The sequence below is a fragment of the Artemia sp. Qi Xiang Cuo genome, chromosome 9 (assembly GCF_049724085.1).
Source record: "Artemia sp. Qi Xiang Cuo chromosome 9, ASM4972408v1, whole genome shotgun sequence".
Classification (NCBI taxonomy): domain Eukaryota; kingdom Metazoa; phylum Arthropoda; class Branchiopoda; order Anostraca; family Artemiidae; genus Artemia; species Artemia sp. Qi Xiang Cuo.
Window position 1 is genome coordinate 63,285,068 of NC_142802.1, and position 18,497 is coordinate 63,303,564.

At 35.2% G+C, this 18,497-nt stretch overlaps 1 protein-coding gene across 3 annotated transcripts in view; it reads left to right on the forward strand.

Moving 5' to 3' along the window:
- The window catches only part of LOC148948916 (ral GTPase-activating protein subunit beta), a 258,402-nt gene that overhangs the window by 114,449 nt on the left and 125,456 nt on the right, over nucleotides 1-18,497 (forward strand). For all 3 annotated transcript variants that reach the window (XM_089094831.1, XM_089094829.1, XM_089094830.1), the window contains exons 6-8: nucleotides 9,062-9,296; nucleotides 10,630-10,719; nucleotides 14,922-15,068. In XM_089094831.1, the coding sequence (XP_088950957.1) occupies nucleotides 9,062-9,296; nucleotides 10,630-10,719; nucleotides 14,922-15,068 (472 nt within the window). The remainder of the gene's footprint in view (nucleotides 1-9,061; nucleotides 9,297-10,629; nucleotides 10,720-14,921; nucleotides 15,069-18,497) is intronic.

Here is an 18,497-nt window from a genome sequence, read left to right on the forward strand (position 1 = left end):
TAGGAAGGACATAAAGAAAAGAAATTGCTCTGAAATGCCTTTTGAAAAGTATTTCTTGGTGTTGAGGTATGCAAAAAGCTGTAAAGTAAAGTTGTGGGTGAAAAAGATGGGTACTTCAAGTTTGAAAATGGGTTTAGAAGGCACATAAAGAAAGGAACTTGCTCTGAAATGTCTTTTGAAAGGTATTTCTTGGTGTTGTGGTATCCAAAAAGCTGTAAAGTAAAGTTGTGGGTGAAAAGGATGGGTACTTCAAGTTGGAAAATGGGTTTATAAGGGACAATAAGAAAGGAACTTGCTCTGAAATGTCTTTTGAAAGGTATTTCTTGGTGTTGTGGTATCCAAAAAGCTGTAAAGTAAAGTTGTGGGTGAAAAGGATGACTTCTTCAACTTGTAAATTGGGCATAGAAATTATGCTATGAATATAACTTACACTTAAATTACTTTTGAAATGTATTTGTTGGGGTTGATGTATCCAAGAATCTGTAATGTAAAGTTGTGTTGGAAAAGGATGGCTCCTTCAAGTTATAAAATGGTCTTAGAAAGGACATTAAGAATGGAACTTGTTCTGAAATGTCTTTTGAAAAGTATTTCTTGGTGTTGAGGTATCTAAAAAGTCGTAAAGTAAAGTTGTGGGTGAAAAGGATGCGTACTTTAAATTGTAAAATTGGTTTAAGAAGAAAATTACGCAAAGAGCTTGTTCTGGAAATATATAATAAAGCCTTTTGAAAAGAATTGCTTAATGTTGGGGTATTTGAAAAGCCCTATAGTAAAGTTGTGGGAGAAAAGATGAGTACTTCAATTTGTAAAATGGGTTTAGGAAGGACATTAGGAAAAAAAACTTGTTCTGAAAAAATATAATAAAGCCTTTTGAAATTTGGGGACCCATCTGTGTCTCAAATGCACAAAAAGTATTAACCAAATGGGGATGGGGCTCTCTGGGGACCCGGGAGGACTTTTGGGGGTCGGGGGGCCCTTTGGGGGCGGGGTGGTTCTTTGGGGCGCGGGGGGGGACCGGGGGACCGTTTGGGAGCCCGAGGGACCCTTTGGGAGCCCGGGGGACCCTTTGGGAGCCCGGGGGACCCTTTGGGAGCCCGGGGACTCTTTGGGAGCCCGGGGGACCTTTGGGGGCCGGGGGCTTCCTTCGGGGTTGGGGACCTCACGACACTCTTCAAATGGAACTTGTGTATTATAACGACCACACTCAAAACCTCTTCTAAAACATCTTCTAAAATCATCTTTTAAAATGTCTCTAACTGTTTCGCCGAAATAATTCGCTAAAATGTCTAAAACGGTTTTGCTCAAATAATCCCTAAACGTAATTTCAGCGTGTTCCTTTTGTTTTTGGCATCCCTGCACTGTCACATTTCAAATTACTTAAACACCCTTATCCCAAGTTAATCTCTTCCTCTCTAGGATCAAAAAATTCGCCGGAATTTCTTGGAGAATTGCTTCCAGGGCAAAGTCTATTAATATCTTCAGAGACCGACCAGTAGAATTGTTTCCGTGGCGAAGTTTTTTAATGTCTGACAGATGATGTCATGGTTGATTGATTTGTCAAGAAAGGGGAATTAATTTGTTGTTTCTAAGGGGAATTATTGATTCATGAGAGGGGAACACGTGATCTAACTGTTTCCTAATTCCTGGAGATGTTGAAATTCACCCCTAGCATGCACTTGGCCAAAACAACAACAACAAATCAAATGATCTTGAACGAAGTGTCATTGACCCTGTCCCCGTTAGACTCAATAATCCAGAAAACATCCATCAAAGTGAGAAAAATCCTGTTTTTCCATTCTCACTGACAAAACCATAAAGCAGACATAAATTGCTGTTGACATCCATGAAAAACATCAAATAAATTGACCAACACACATAACCGTCCAAGAAAACATCCATCAAAGTGAGAAAAATCCTGTTTTTCCATTCTCACTGACAACGAACCATAAACCACGTGGTCATGTCACGACCTCCTGACCCCTTTCTACTTACAAGTCCTTACCTTTAATGATGTTTCTTTCAATAATTTGCTGCTTCAAATTTGAAAGTACGATAAACATGCCATATATATATATAAACAAGAAAAAACAAGTATAAATAAATAATATGTAGGTATATAAACGATAAATATAAAATGTAATAATACATATATATATATATATATATATATATATATATATATATATATATATATATATATATATATATATATATATATATATATATATATATATTTGCTGCTTCAAATATTTAAGTACGATAAATATAGCATATACAGTAAACAAATGTAATAAATAAAATAACTTCGCAGATAATTTAGTCCCATTTTTATTAACATATACATTATTGCGATAGCCCAAAGTATTTTCTAGTTTGCTATGTTTTTAGCAGAGGTTCAAATAACATATCTCTTTTCGAGATTCTAGATCAGTGAATGACTGGGGATATGCAAGCTTTCCTTGTATATAGTTGGATTTCATGAGATCTAGTGTAGAATAGGATATGAAGTCTGGGATGTAAACTGATAAAATTTCCATCTTTGAATGAAAGTAGATTACCAAAATTGTCCGAACCAATTTCAAGTAAGGCGCGTCGGCTCAATAGTAACCAAAACTCTAAAAACTCCAAAACTCTAAAATGTTGATGTCAATAGATACATAAAAAGAATCAGGCTTAGTATGCTGATTCTAAACATATAAGATTCATCAAATTTAGTGTTACCCATTAAAAGTTACGAGCCTGAGAAAATTTGCCTGGTTTTTAAATAGGGGAGAAAGACCTTCTAAAGTTCAAGGAATCTCAATCAAAATAAAACCATCATATTCAGCGTACCAGAGAACCCTACTGTAGAAGTTTCAAGCTTCTATCTGCAAAACTGTGGAATTTTGCTAGTTTTGCCAGAAGACAGATGACGGATGCGTATTCATTTGTTTTTTCATTTCGTTTTTTTTCCTGGGGTGATCGTATTGAACTAAAGGTCCTAGAAGATGGGGAGAGGGTGCAATCGAACGGAAATTAAAAGTTCTAGTGTCCTTTTTAAGTGACCAAAAAGATTCGAGGCCAACTGTTTTGAAAAAGGGAGTCTATAGTTAGGATGATGAAAATGTTATATTAGATTAATTTAGTTTTTGAAATTTCAGATATATAAAGGAGGAGAAAATAGAAGAAGAGAAGTTTTTTGGTGGTTATAGTTTGGTTGAAGTTTGTAATTTTGTTGAATTTATTTTTTAATAGGAGAAAAATGAAGATGAGGGGTAAAAGAGAAAAAGGGGAAAAATTGGAAAAAAGGAAGGAAAAAAAATCATAATAGAGGATAAAAATACAAAAAATGATAGTGAAGGCTAATAATCCTTGTTAAAAATTTTGATCATGTTAAATATTTATAGTAGCAGAGTGTCTTTTCATCAATATTGTTTGGATAAAAAATTTTAAAAATAAATGTTGTTTTTAAATTAGTGTAGGTGACATTAAATTTTTGAAATTATGTGAAAAAGATTATTATGTCACGGAGAGGAGAGGAGGTGGGATTAAAAAAAAAAAAAAAAAAAAAAAGAAGAAAGATTCGAGGCCAACTGGGTCTCCTCCTGCGCCCATTTTTTCCCCTAAGTTTTCCGATCAAAATTTTGAGATAGCCACTTTGTTCAGTATAGTTGAAAGATCAAATAACTATGTCTAGGTGTAAAATGACCCCCCACAGTCCGTGGGGAGAGGCCTGTAAGTCATTAAATTTACTCGGTGTCTACGTCGAGTATTTATTATTGGGAAGTATACAGACATTTTTTTTGTGGGGGGAGAGGTGTGCTTGGGGTGGATTTCTATAGGTAAAATCCTTCTTGGGAGAACTGAGTTTCTGTGGGGGGGTGAGTTTTCCAGGAGAAATCTTACGCTGGGGGGATTTGACAGAATTACTACACAAAATTCTTTTAATTGTCTTACACTCTCTTTGCCAAATTTTTCATGTGAAGATGCTATTTTCCGCGTGTTTTGATTTCCGGGAAATAATTTCCACGAAAGGGGGCATTTCTGGAGTGAGCAAGAAACCGATTAGAGATTAAAGTCTTATTCAAATGAAAGGATGCCAAAGAGAAATTTTCAGGCTGAATCATCCGTAAGCCATTTTGCAGGAAAGGGAATCCTCAGCGAGGATGGAACTGTCTGGAGGGAATTTGACGGGGGGGGGGGGACTTTGCATTGGATGAAATTTCCACGGATGGAGTTTTTCATGTGGGGGAGGGGTATATTTTATAGAGGGTGAGCAAGATTTACTGGCATTGTTTGAAAAACGAACAGAAATTATTCCATATATGAAGGGTTGCCTCCTCCTCAATATCTTGCTCTTTACACTAAAGTTTGACTGTTTGTCCCAATTTTTTTTAAAGAGCGGCTACTGAAACACGGGGGCCGTTTCATTAGAATAGGGACCTTTTCTAGAAGTGCTAAAAGCTTTAGTGTACAGAGTAAGATATTGAGGAGGGGCAACCCTTCATATACGGAATAAATCTGTCAAATCTGATAAGCCAAATTCAAACTTGCATTAGTTGAAAAGCTATGATAAATTGAATAAAAAAGCAATTGTTTTTTACTGAGAGTCAAGAGTAACATTGTAAATTGAAACAAATCGAAGTAATTTCGTATTCGAAAAGGGCCATCCCGTCTACGGCGCCTCACTCTTTACGCTAAGGTTTGACAAGTTTTACACGCTGTAATATTTAAAACAATGAAAAAACTTTAGCGTAAAGAGTGAAAGATTGAGGAGGGATTATCCCCTTTCATACATGGAACAGCTTTTCTTCGCTTTAAGTTTTAATGTCGCTCCTTACTTTCAGTTAAAAAAAACTTGTTTTTATATTATTTAATGTCTAAAAAGACCAAGCGTTTTTAGCATTTTTAAAATATTCGGAAAGTTTTTATGGTGAAAGTGGTGAATAATTTGGTTTATATTTCGAAGACATTTTGAAGTTATGTCGAAGACGGAAAACGGAAAAATAGTGTTCAATTTATATACTGAATGGTTTAACGAATAAGATGGCACTCATGTTCTCATGTATCCGCTTAAAAAAAAGATAGGATTATGTCTTATTTAGGTAGTGATCTGAAACGGGAACGTATTGAAGTTCCCCAATTTCAGTAATTTACGTAGAGGGAGGGGTTCATTATGAAAGCCCATCATTCGAAGATCTATGAGAAGGGGTCCTTAGATCTCAACCTAACTTGATGGAAAATAAGAGTGAGCGTCCTTTCTGTAACGGGGTTTTGAAAGTACGATTTTAACGGTTATTTGATTTGGAACGGGGGTCAATGGCGTGACTGTAGGCTCAGTCAGAGTCGACCCAGCTTTGTATGGGTACCTGGAGGAATCTGGGGAAAAAACACGGGAAGCGGCGGATGATTTTCCTCAACCACGCATTGCACTCCCGGCTGAAGGCATTGAATCAGGAGATCTGTACATGCGCATCGCAGACCATGATCAGCATGCGAAAAAAAAAATTAAGTCCTTTCTGTGCTTTCTGGGGTTTGGAACACATACAACTCCGATAGGAGCTCCTAAATTTTGTCACAAGGACATTTACCAGAGAGAGTTTTCAGGTTTTCCTCATCCTCGGTTTTGGGTATCAGAATACGATCCAACCTCTTTAGAGCAGGGAAATGAAGGTTCCTAAATTGTTGCCATCAGGACATCCAACAGAAGAGGTTGTCATATCTCGAGAAAACATGGTACAAGTTTCTGATCATTTATCTATTCCACAGGCCCAGCCATACTCAGTTCATCGTTTGAAGGGGGAAAGGTGTGCCTAAAATCTTTTCATTATAAGGTCTACCACGAGAGGCTGCTGGATCTCAGTAGCCGAATTGGTATGAAATAAGAGTAAGCGTCCTAGCAAGCTCATTTGGGGCCCATCCTCAATCAAACCCCCGCAGGGGGCTCCTAATTTTTTTTTATTATTAACTACGAAGACCAAGCTACCTTTTCGCATTGCAAGAACTAAACCATTCAAACAAAAGACAACTTTAAAAAAAAATGTGACAAGCACATTATGTAACCGTTAGCCATCCCGAGCGGATTTTGAATCTTTGAGTAAACAATCAAAACTCCTCAATTAAAAATAAAGAAAAGGAAAATCCGAATCAAAAAGCCTTAGCGTCATCGCTTCGCGGAAGTTCATCAAGGATTATGAAAATGACTCCTAGTCGAGAACTCCTCAATAGTTATTTTTTTCGAGCTGTTTTGACATATAGTGTATTACTCGTGAAATTTTAGGGTGCAGATCCCACGCTACCTCTGTGTAGACTGAGGGAGGGGAATAAAAATTTTTAGTCCTGCCATCTACCAAAAGGGCTATCGAATTTTGACAAAACTTGGTGGAAAGTGAGTACATTCGCCAAATTATTGTTTTGTGTCAATAGATACAATTAGTCAATATAACAAGTAGGTAAAAAAAAAGAAAACACAAATAAAGAAAGAAAAAAGGAAACAATAAATGCCCAATTTAATAAAGGGTAATGTTGTACACATGTATAAACACTGGGACAAACGTTCTTTCATACCGCATATGTTTTGCGTTTATTTCTGTCTGCTTCAAAACTGACCCCGCAACAACCCTTGGAGGTTGTTCAGGGATAAAACCTGAAGGAACGATATCATTGTGTTTACGGGTATATTGGGTATCTTCCTTTCTGTGCCTTTTCAGGATTTGAAACCTGACCTCTTCGGGGAGGGAGATTTTAGGTATCATTTGTTTCTAAATGCTTGTTATCACAACGACTACCGAAGTGGTTATTAATATATAAGCAAATGTCCAGCAAGCACACTGGTTTTGGGAGGGGGGGGATTCCAAACTCGATCTTATATCTCTGGTGGTAGGAGATTGGGAAGAAGGATCTAAAACCCTTTTCATCACAGCATCTTCCAGAAGAGGTCATCGGATCTCAGCCCAACCTGTAGGGAAGTGAGAGTCGTTTAAGAATCAAGACCCATTCCAAGCTCTGTGGGAAAAGGAAAGAGAGCGTTCTAACTTTTGTCATTAGGACAGCTACCAGATTGATATGTCGGATCTCAAACTAACTTAGAAGCACCATTTTTTGTGCTACTTCTGCCTTTTTATAATCTGTGGTCGATTCGCAATCTGTGGTGGAGGAGGAATGCAGACCCTAATCTAGACGTTCTAGACCCTATTCTATTCCAGGAATTCTGGATGTTTAGACATTTTCAAGAAAGGACCCTCAGATCTCAAATAAACTTAATGGAGGATGAAAGCTAATGTCCTAGGTGTACTTTTTGGGATTCCTGGCAGATTCTGACCACTGTGGGGAGATGAAGGCCCTACATTACTGTTATCAGGCCATCTTTTGGAAGGGGTTGTCGTATTCTAACTGACTTAATAGGAATTTAGAGCACGAGTCCTATTTAAGTCCTCTCAGGACCCAGAACCTATTCTAACCCTGTTGGAGATTGGGGTCTAAGTTATTGCTATCATCACATCTATCAGAATAGGCTGTCGGATTCCAGAGAATTTTAGTGGAAAGTGAGTTGATGTCAAAGTTTTGCCTTTTTGGGTCCCAATCTTGCCCTTCCATGGGAGGATCTCTAAATACGGGAGGGGTCTCTAAATTCTGGTCGCTAGGACACCTACCAGAAAAAGTTGTTTTTCCTCACTCAGGCTTAATGAGAGATAGCAGCTAATATCCAAGTTTTGACTTTTGGGGATTCAGGACCAACCTTACATCTAGTTGGAGGGGGGGCCCTAAATTATTTTAATCAATGCATCTACCTAAGGGAGTTATTGGACCTCAGTGAAGTACAGTTATGACTTTTCAAAACCTTGAATCAGTTTTTTCACTCTGGAGGTGGAGAAAAGGCAGTTCTTAAAATAATTTCATGAACACGTCTGCCAGAAGAGAGCTTTTTCAACAGCCACGGTTATGATTTTGGGAGTCCATGATCGATCGACCCTGTATGAATGAAGGGCTAAATTGTTGTCGTCTGTATCAATCAGAAGGGCTTATTGCTTAACTAACTATGTAGTGGTTAACAGCTAGGATTTTAGTTATGTCTTTAGTGGGCTCGAGTCCAATAGCTAATAGAGCGCTTTTTTTTCTTTCATTGTTTTTAAATGCCATAGGTCTTGGTCTTGGCTCATATTGTCTTGGCCTTGGCTCATACCAGCTCATAGGTCTTGGCTCATATTGATGCTTCGTGCAGACGAGGTTATTTCTAGAGTTGCATAATTACACCGAGTTGCATTTACCCTAGTTGCATAAAGGAGAAGCGAATTATAAGATTTTATCCCTATGAAATATGGTCACATATGTTGCTCCGTAGATATGACTTATGGGAAGCAATTGCTGCGACTCTTTGCGGGGCTTTGGCATCGAAGTCCTCATATTCTTATGCGATAGTATTTTAAGCGTGGATTCTGTTTGCAAAAGTCAGATGATCTACAACAAAACCTTTTAAAAACCTTTTTTGAGAAATCTGAAATTATGGTCATAAGTGTTTCTCTACGGCAGCTTACCGAGAATTGATGCCCATAAAAGAGGAGACCCTTCATTGCTGCCCCCCTCCTCTTGGAAGACTGAAAATGCAAGACTTAAAAAAATTGACATCTTTCCGGCAGAATAACTGTTTTTGTTGTTTCTGCGTGTCTCTTGGATTTTGTTTTTGCTTTATTGGTCTCTTCCCTCTCCTGTAAAAATTTCGGTGCCCATGTTACTGAACACTTTTATTTCTTCGTTTCGAATCGGAACTTTTTTTTTAATTATTTATCCAGTAAAAAATAAGACAGATAGGAAAGCCATCTTATAAGCTGAAGAAGGCATCGTAGTTTTAATCTTTCTATAAGTGATTGTTTATTTGTATTTTTCTCTCCAGGGGCGTCGTTTCGGGGGGGGGGGCAATAATTTGGAGAGAAAATTATTATATAGCCATGCCCCTTGAATATCCGGATATGGACCCCTCTCCCCCCCCCTCATAAAAATGCTGGAGTTACGCCCCTGTTTCTCTCTCAGGTTCAGGTGAGATTAGTCTTTTTTTCACCAAAGTGAAACTAAAAGAGGTGCTTTGCAGGTAGTGGAACCCAGTCAACACCCCTGTTTATCTGCCTTGCCCAGGATATTTCTCAAAGCAATCCGAACTGTCGCCTTTGTATCCGATTCATTTCTTGGACTGAAAACATCACAAATCGATTCCAAGAGCTTTTCCAATTCTGGTGTTCTGGCCAGTACCAAAGATATTACCGTTTTGCCACCTGCTAGAAGACCGACGAAAAGTTTTAGTGGCATGCCTTCACCATCTTTTACATGTAAATTATTCTTTCTTTATATTGAAACTGGTCCCTCCAGAAAAGATTACTAGAATTATGTTTATTTATTTAAAACTCGAAGTTTTTTACTCTTCCCAATTTCTTAAATAGAGGCATGGGATTGCTTAGAGTATATGATTGAGATCGATTTTTAAGTATTTTTATGAATTTTGCTATTCACTATAAAGATCTTATGTTCTTTCTCTAATTTGATGGTCTAAAAAGATTCTAAGGTTCTAAATATTCTTTTTAGAAAAAAAAACTTCTAAAAAGTTGCATGATATCTTGTTTATTTGATCTTTTTTGTTCTTTATCACTGATTACAGAGACTTTATTCAATTGTAATTGATTAATGTATTTTTTGAAAACATTGTTCAAATTGCAGCAAATAAAACTCAAAATTAGATTCGTTAGTGGTTTAGATTTAAATGCATATTTTCTGAGCCTTGTATTGATGGTAGACAATGCTGCCGTGCAAAAGATAGTACCATTTTTCCACCAGTTAGTAAATCAAATGACAATTTTTGCGGGAAAGGGGAAAAGGGTTCAAATGGACAGATATTACGGCAAAAAATATTTTTGTATATCTTAGCTTGATAAATTATTGCAAAAATTCTGAATTATACGGATCAGTTGCTTGAAGAACTGAGACAAATAAGTACAAAGATAAGTTTTATGTAAGCAAATTATGTATAGAGGGGTTTCTTAACGTCCTTTTTAGTGATTAGGTGGTTAAAAGGGATATTAAAGTAACCTCGCCATCAAACCACAAGCTGAGGGGCCTTAAAATTTTTCCTGCAAGATCTGTACCATACTTACAAGAGGGGGGTGGAAGTGGAAGAGTCAGTTCAATAGTCACAACACCAGGGAGAAAGGTGAGGTAAATTGTTGACTTGTCGAATATCAAGCCCTAAGTTTTAGTGCCCTTGTACCATGAATTTTTAATTAGTAAAATTTTTATATTGGGTTTTAGGTACTGTGGATGTCACCGGTGATCTAGGCCCTTTGTCTCTGTCTATGCTTGAAACTACTATAGTACAGATAGAACGTGTCTTAAAATAATAATTTTAGATTTGTTTGATGTCTTAAGATTAAGCAATTCAACTTTTTTTCGGTCTATTTAATAACTATTTAATATAAAATTAAATTCAAAAGCTAACCAAATTTAGGACAAAAGACATTTTCCTCTTCTGTTTCAAAGGAGACATTCAGCTAATTTTTAGGCTCTTAAATTCTTATATGATCTTTTGTGTTTTCTTTCAGCTTTCTTACATGCTTTCAGCTTTCAGCTTTTTGTGCTTTTTACATGTGCTTTCTCACATGTTTCTTTCAGCGACTCGTGTCCCACCTTCAAGCCCCCTCTTGAATTTCATCTCGTCTAATAGCCAGCAAAGCACATCTCCGCGTTTGGAACATGAAATAGGTAATTTTTCATCTTTCTCTGTTTATTAACTTTCAGGGATTTTCTTGCTATTAATCTTTCCAAGAAAATTGGATTTCAGAGCATTTCAGAGTTTTGATTGATTGCACTAGGGAGTTGTACTAGGATTGCACTAGGGAGTTAAGATATTTCTTTCTGGACTTTCTTCTTCGCGTTTTTTAGTCAGTGTATATCACCTAAAGATTTATTTAAGAAACTTCTTAAAGATAAAAAAATGAATAGGAGATAGTTGAAACTTTGAGTCTATATTGCTTCAATAAATTATAATATTTAATTATAATATGTAATATATTATAATATTTAATTATTATTTAAATTATCAATAAATATTCATTGCTTCAATATACTTCCTCAGGCCTCTAAATAAATCGATTTATTTTCACTTTTAAACCTTGTACAAGGTTTAAAATTTGAAAATATTTGAAATTTTAGAATATAATAATTTTCAGACTCTAAGTAGCTACAAGTTAACATGAATAACAATCGTGGTTGACAAAGACCTAGAAAAGGACGAACACGGCCCATAATAACAAAACTAACCTGAAGCCAAGGCCGTATCCAGGGGGGTTTGACCCCTCCCCCCGAAATGTGTGTCCGACTCTTAAAAAACGTAACGAAAATGAATATGAAAAAAATTTTGATGCGTTTTGTTAAAATTTTTTTCTAAGCGCCTCCCCCCCCCCAAAAAAAAAAAATCTTTTGTAACCTTCCTCCCCCTCCCGAAAAAAATGCTGGATGCCGCCCTGCCTGAAACCCTTAAAATGGCTTTGGATTGAAAGAAAAAGTACACCGTACAGCGTTGGAATTGCCTTGGCAAATGCCCTATACAGGAAACTAACAGTCCCTTAGCTTGAACAACAAGAGAAACTCCTTGGCTTGAACAACAAGGAAAATTACTCCTTTTTTTGCATGGGAAGCATCTTTTTTCGATTTTTCCTTTTCCGTAGCTAGCGGGGTACCAGAACATCACAGAGAACCGTTTAAGGGTTCATTTTAAAGGAAATCGCTACATCTATGTGCTTTTTTTATTAACATAACAATAAAGAAACAACCGTGGTAAGGAAGAAAAAGGTCCGCCAGTGGTGACGTATTTATTATCTATTGATAGTATTTTAGTATTTCTACAATAGTATTTCTATGTAGGATCTTGATAGCATAAGCATGAAAATAGGTGTTAATCAAGGTCAACTCTGACTTAAATAGGCTAGTGACCTTAGACTAGTTACGTTCTGGATTGAAAATGTAGGGAATTGGAACTCCTCCCTGGAGAATTTGTTGGTTAGATTATTTGACTTAGATTATTTGATTATTTAAATAATTAGATTATTAGATCATTATTAGATCATTAATTAGATTACTATTTGATCTAATTAAATAATTAGATCAAATAATTAGATTATTTGAAGTTTTTCTGAAAATTGAGCTGCCCCTTCGAAATACTCAACAAGCTTGTTGAAAAAGCAGAATTAACAAAAACCAAGGATGTATATTGCTCAATAGAAGATTTCAAATAAAGTAGGTAAGTATTAATATAGAGAGTAAATAAAATTAAATAATTATTTGTTTATCAACAAGCTTCTTGGCCCATGCATGTCCCTTTATTCTTAATTATTCTGAACTTGCTAGCCTATTTTGAAGTGCTTAAATTTGGTAATTTAGGCTGCACATTAATTTTCTCTGTTTGTTTCTTTTTTAGCCAAAAAATTACCTTAAACACGTTATAATACAATTTGCTATTTAAGTATATTCTCAAATAAAATTGTTCTAAAGTAACCTTGAAAGACATAGTTGAAGACAAAATTGATAATTCTTTTTAGAAAAATGTCATTCCGGTATATAATTATTCTCAGCTTGCATCAATTGTCTCCCAAAAATTTTCAAAAATACTTCTGCAACGCGAGGAACACATAAACAGGATAGAGAATGGGAGGCGGAGCAGATTTGGGAATGGGCGGGGGAGGGAGAATGGGAATGGGAGCAGACGATGAATTTTTCATCGTCTGCTCGATTTTTTTTCGAATTTTGTTTATTTTCTTATATGTTTCGCATGGTTTTTGGGTGATGATGAACTTCGAACCTTTTTTTTTATTTTTGAATTTGTTTATTTTTATTCAATACAATATAACGCTCCTTGTTTCCATGCCTTTAATAGAAAATAACGAGAGAAATTTAACTGAGGTTTCGTCCAAGAGGAGTTTTTCAAGTGTCATCATATAGTGCAAACCCCTCCACTGCCCCCTTAAAAAGATGCCGAGATTTACGCAGTCACGACGATTTTGTAAAAACAAATCTCTAGGAACGTGGCGCCAGCGAAAATTTCATGGACTGTGTTATAATTACCTCTCCTTTTTGTATTTGTTCCTTTCATTTGCTATTTTTAGGAATTTACCTCCTCCTTGCGGTAAAAAAAAGTTCCTGGCCACTTGTACTTACACAAGGTCATACCCAGGATTTTTTTCTGAGGGGGTTATACTCAAAAAATTTTCGGGGGGGGGGTACACAAAAAACTGAAAAAACGCATACAAAATTTGTTTATATCCATTTTTGTTACGTTTTTGCGAGTCAGACAAACATTTAGGGGGGGAGGGGTTAAATCCCCCCTAACCCCAACCCCCCATCCCTCTGGGTAGGGCCTTGTACTTACAAACAAGTTTAAGTTTTCTCAGTTACATATATTGGTTGAAATACCTTACAAATCCTCTGCTCTGTTCTATTAGCCTTTAGTTTATGAAAATAAAATATTTTATTTATTTTTATGACTGATAGAAAACTCTAAAATTATTAAATAACAAATAGTTTTTTTTTCCTTTTCCTGAAATGTTGACATTTTTCTACTTACAATACTTTATGATTTATATTTGATGAAAAAAGCTTGTGCTTGTCGCAAAATTAATGTCTTTTCGGATGGATGAAGAGCATTGCTTTGCTTCCCAAAATTGTATCCAAACCCTCTTTCCAATCACCAGATGCTTTGGATGTAGCTATCTCAAGACGTGACATACTGTTAAGGCAAATCAATGTCAACATTTCCTGAATTGACATTTTTTTTTCTTCAGAAGTCTTTCGGGGAAAATCTTCTTTCTTCTCTGTTGACATTCTGAGTTCAAAGTGGTAAATCCTTTGGGAGAGGGGGGAGGGGATTTTGATTAATATCCTGATTAGGTTGATCATGAATGTATTTATAGTGAGGAATGTATCTAGTAATTTAGCGGTGTCATGATAAAAGGGATATTTGTTAGCCTTTTCCTGTCTCCAAAAATTTCTATCCTGAAAGAGATTATTATTTCTTCGTTAATCGATTATAAGCTTACGAAACGACTTTTCAGGATGTTAAATTATACTAAATTAGTAACTAGATTATAATTTAGTAACTAAATTATTAACAGGATACTAAATTAGTAACTAAATTATAACTTGTGCTTTGATTATAAAAAGGAAAGAGCATTTCGTGAATTCCTGGATGAGTTGAAACAATAATGGACGTTCTTTATTTTGTGGTAGCTAAGGAATGGTAAAAGAGTACTATAAGGCCTGTTCTTTTTGCCGTCAAATACTAGGCTTTTTTATCTTGGCCTGAGAAGGCTTCCTCTTTTACGACTAGGAAAGGGCAAATTGTCTCCTATCGAGTTAGGGCAAGCTTGCTGAAATTTTCGTCCTCGTCATTAGAAAGATACTCTCTTATTTGGGGTTTGTGGGAGGTGGTGTATTTTGAAGTTCAGAAATTTCTTCGAAATTTCCGAAGTCTTTCCATAGAAGTGAGGGTAAACCTGCTGAAATTTTCCCAGGATTAGGGCAAGTCATATTCCTGGGCTTTTAATGAGACTTTTTTTTGTCGTTATGGCAGTAGCTAAATATTCTAGAGAATAAATATACTAATTTTTGGTGTGTTTTGGGAGGGGGGGTTGTATTTTATATTTTAGAAATTCTTTTGAAGTTTCCAGTGATTTTCAGTAGGATAGGAGTGATAGCAAACCTGCTGAAGTTTTCTCAGCAGTGGGGGTAAGCCGGATTACTCGGCTTTCAATGAAACTTCCACTGAGTTTTTCTCGTCTTTATGTTAGTAACTAAACATTTGACAGAATAAAATATTATTTTTTGGAGTATGGAAGGGGTATATTCTAAATTTTAGAAATTACCGTGTCTAATAGTTTTTGCTATTTTAATTTTTTCTTTTTGTATTTAAGGAAGCCAAGGTCCAGAATTCAAACCTACTGTGGCATTAACGTTGCATCATCCTCTTAGACCCAAATGTGCCACTCTTCTGCACCTTGTTGGTGAATGGCTATTCGAAGCTGCTTTAGTTGGCTGTGCTGCTCATTTATCATCTAATAGTAAGTTATTATAACTAAGGAATATATATAAATCTTTTTCTTTTTGCAACCAAATAAACACACTAAAATATGAATGGGGGAATGTCGTCCATCGCACATTACCTACCGTTAACCAGGCTAGAGTGAATTGCCATGCGCAATAAACATTACCAGCATATTTTTCCAACATGGCTCAGAGGTTACCTATTCCAAAGAGGGGGGGGGGAGAAGGTCATAGTTATGAAAAAACAATAAAAAGATAAAGAAGCAGAATATCATTGGAAGTCAAAAAATATTTTACTTTTTTGGATTTTCTAAATGAGTCACACTCATGCTGACCCTGGGTGAACTGGCTCTGACTGACAGTGTGAATAGGATAGAAATGTTGCATGGGCTACGAAAATGACATGAATATTTATTGAGGCAAGAGATGGGCAATTTCTGAGGGCTGCAGATTAGGGCAAGATGAACATCATCTTGTAGTTGAAAGTTAAAGACACACGCGATGTATATAAAGCGACTTCAGGTAAAGTAATAGCTTAAATAAAAGTTCAAATAGGGATAAAATTCTTTTAATAGACAGTGTTTCACAAACAGTGATAGAAATTCACAAAAAATACTAGATATTTTTTTATATCTGGTAAACTGTAAAATACAGTTTTACTACTGGTGACGGTCACTGCATATGTGACCGAAATATCTGGTATTTTTTGTGACACTGTCTATTAAACGGGTTTTATCCCTATTTAAACTTTTATTTATCGTCATGGAAAAGTAGTGTTGTCTTCGAAATTATCTAAGTAATAGCTTTGTAGCAGAAAGATATGTTTAAGGATAAGACCTCTTGCTTTATCACATATATTAGAGGGTCGTTTCGAAAAAGAAAAATTAGAAATTAGACTTGGATGGACAAAGGAGAGACTTTCATCAAGAAGAATTACCAAGAAACCTGATGTAGTTTAATGTATGTCTGCTAAGACCTTGTGAAGATAAATTTCAGAATGATGAGGGCAAAAATTAACATCTGTGAGAAAATCAGAAAGTTCAAACTGTTGACATTCAGAACTTCGCAGTTAGTATCGAACCACGAGGAGTTAGTATCGAACCACGAGGAGTTAGTATCGAACAGGAAACGAGTAAGGTCCTGTAAAGAGTGAGATGGAGGAGAAGTGGGGGCAGCTATACTGCCTCAGGTAGTTTGGTATTGCCTGCAATAATAATATAAAATATTATAATATATTAATATATTATAATAATAGCATTGGATTTCAAGATTTGTTTAGTTTACTGCTCATGGTAGTAAAACATTCAAATACTCACTATGCTTGCTATACATACTTACTATGTATATATACAACTGTACTTACTTACTATACATATAAATCTCAAGTACTTACTTTAAATTGCACCTCTTATATATCTTTTTCCCTGTATTCAGGGAACTGAAGTGTTTGTAGGATTTTGTATTTAAGAATTAATTGGTTTTTCTGGTCGTGATTTTGCTATTTATTATATTTTTCATAATACTGTTTTTTCATAATTTTGTTATTTATTATATTTTTCATAATGCCATTTTTTCATAATTTTGCTATTTATTATATTTTTCATAATTTTGTTTTTTCATAATTTTGCTATTTATTATGTTTTTCATAATACTGTTTTTTCATAATTTTGCTATTTATTATATTTTTCATAATACTGTTTTTTTCATAATTTTGCTATTTATTATATTTTTCATAATTTTGTTTTTTCATAATTTTGCTATTTATTATGTTTTTCATAATACTGTTTTTTTCATAATTTTGCTATTTATTATATTTTTCATAATTTTGTTTTTTCATAATTTTGCTATTTATTATGTTTTTCATAATACTGTTTTTTCATAATTTTGCTATTTATTATATTTTTCATAATAGTGTTTTTTTCATAATTTTGCTATCTATTATATTTTTCATAATACTCTTTTTTTAATAATTTTGCTATTTATTATATTTTTCATAATACGTTTTTTTCATAATTTTGCTATTTATTATATTTTTCATAGAACTGTTTTTTTCATAATTTTGCCATTTATTATATTTTTCATAATACTCTGACTTATGTCTCTGATTTGATATTTATTTCGGTACTTTTCTGTTATAGCGACCCCACTCAAGAAGTCAAGTTAGCTTAATCCTAATGAAATATATATGATGAAAATATAATATTTTAGAAACAAATTTGGGCTATATATTTGCACATTGAGGGGTGGGGGGGGGGTAAGGTATAGCGGGTCTGCATGCAAAATGTGTTACCTATAATTATTCTGCATATTATGAGGCGAGAATTGTTTTCTGACTTCATGCTGTCCAAATATTTAGCCCCCCCCCCCGAATATGCAAATATATAGCCCAAATTATATAAGTCTAATGTATTGTGTCACTTGCCACTTGTTTTTCACTGAGCGTGTGCTAATTGTCTCTTAATACAGACAGATGAAAAACTGGTTCTAGGTTTGTTCTCCAGTTTTAATCAGCGTAATTCTTGATTGGGGCTGCTATAACAGAAAAGTGCCTTTATTTCTTGCATTAAAACGGAATAAGCGGAAGAAAACCTAGCCTTAAAAAGGTTAACTGCATCTACCGAAGTAGCTATGGTGAACTGTTGTTATGGGGCTAAAGACTTTCCACTAGTTATACAGCACTTATTCGTCTATATTGATTTGTACAGCTGTGTTTTCTAATAAGAAATTGTCGTTTTTGTTTCTTCTGTCAGGAATTTTCTTTTTTTTGCCAGTGCATGTACGTAACGAATTAATGGATACGCTTAAATATTTCAACTTAACTGTTGGAATGTGCGTATGCAAAAAAAAAATTAAAGCAATAATTGATTTTCTACCCCACACCGTGTTTTTAGTTCTGCCGTTTGTATTTTAACAAGGAATTTGAACCAATTTCATATAAATAATTCCGTGTTTTTGCTGCATCCGCTATCTGTTTGGCGTTTGAATGAGAAAAAATGTGGCTCTTGGGACCCAATGTTTGTGGTCTTTCAATTGCTTCATTTTTCTTTTAGGGAGGGTTAGCTTATATCATAGTCTTTACCGAACTAAAGGCAAGTTCTAAAAAAAAAATGTACTTCTGAACTTTGTTGTTAATTTTGAACCGCGTTAACTTAGAACTGAAAACAAAAATCTAATTTAAATGCAATCCTAATAGAAGCCAACCTGACCAAGTCTAATTTTCAAATGATTTCAAGTTTAAGTGACTTTTTGTTTACTATTTTCAGTTACATTTCGTAGTTCATATATTTACAAGAACGTATGCTAAAATTAGAGATTAATACCATAAAGAACAAGAAGTTGTTCAGCACTGAAACCAAATAAGCTAGAGGTTTATCTTAGACCTTAGCTCCGCCTTTGCCTCCAGAGGCACCAAAAAGGAGCCTCCAATCTTCCCAGAAATTTGCTGC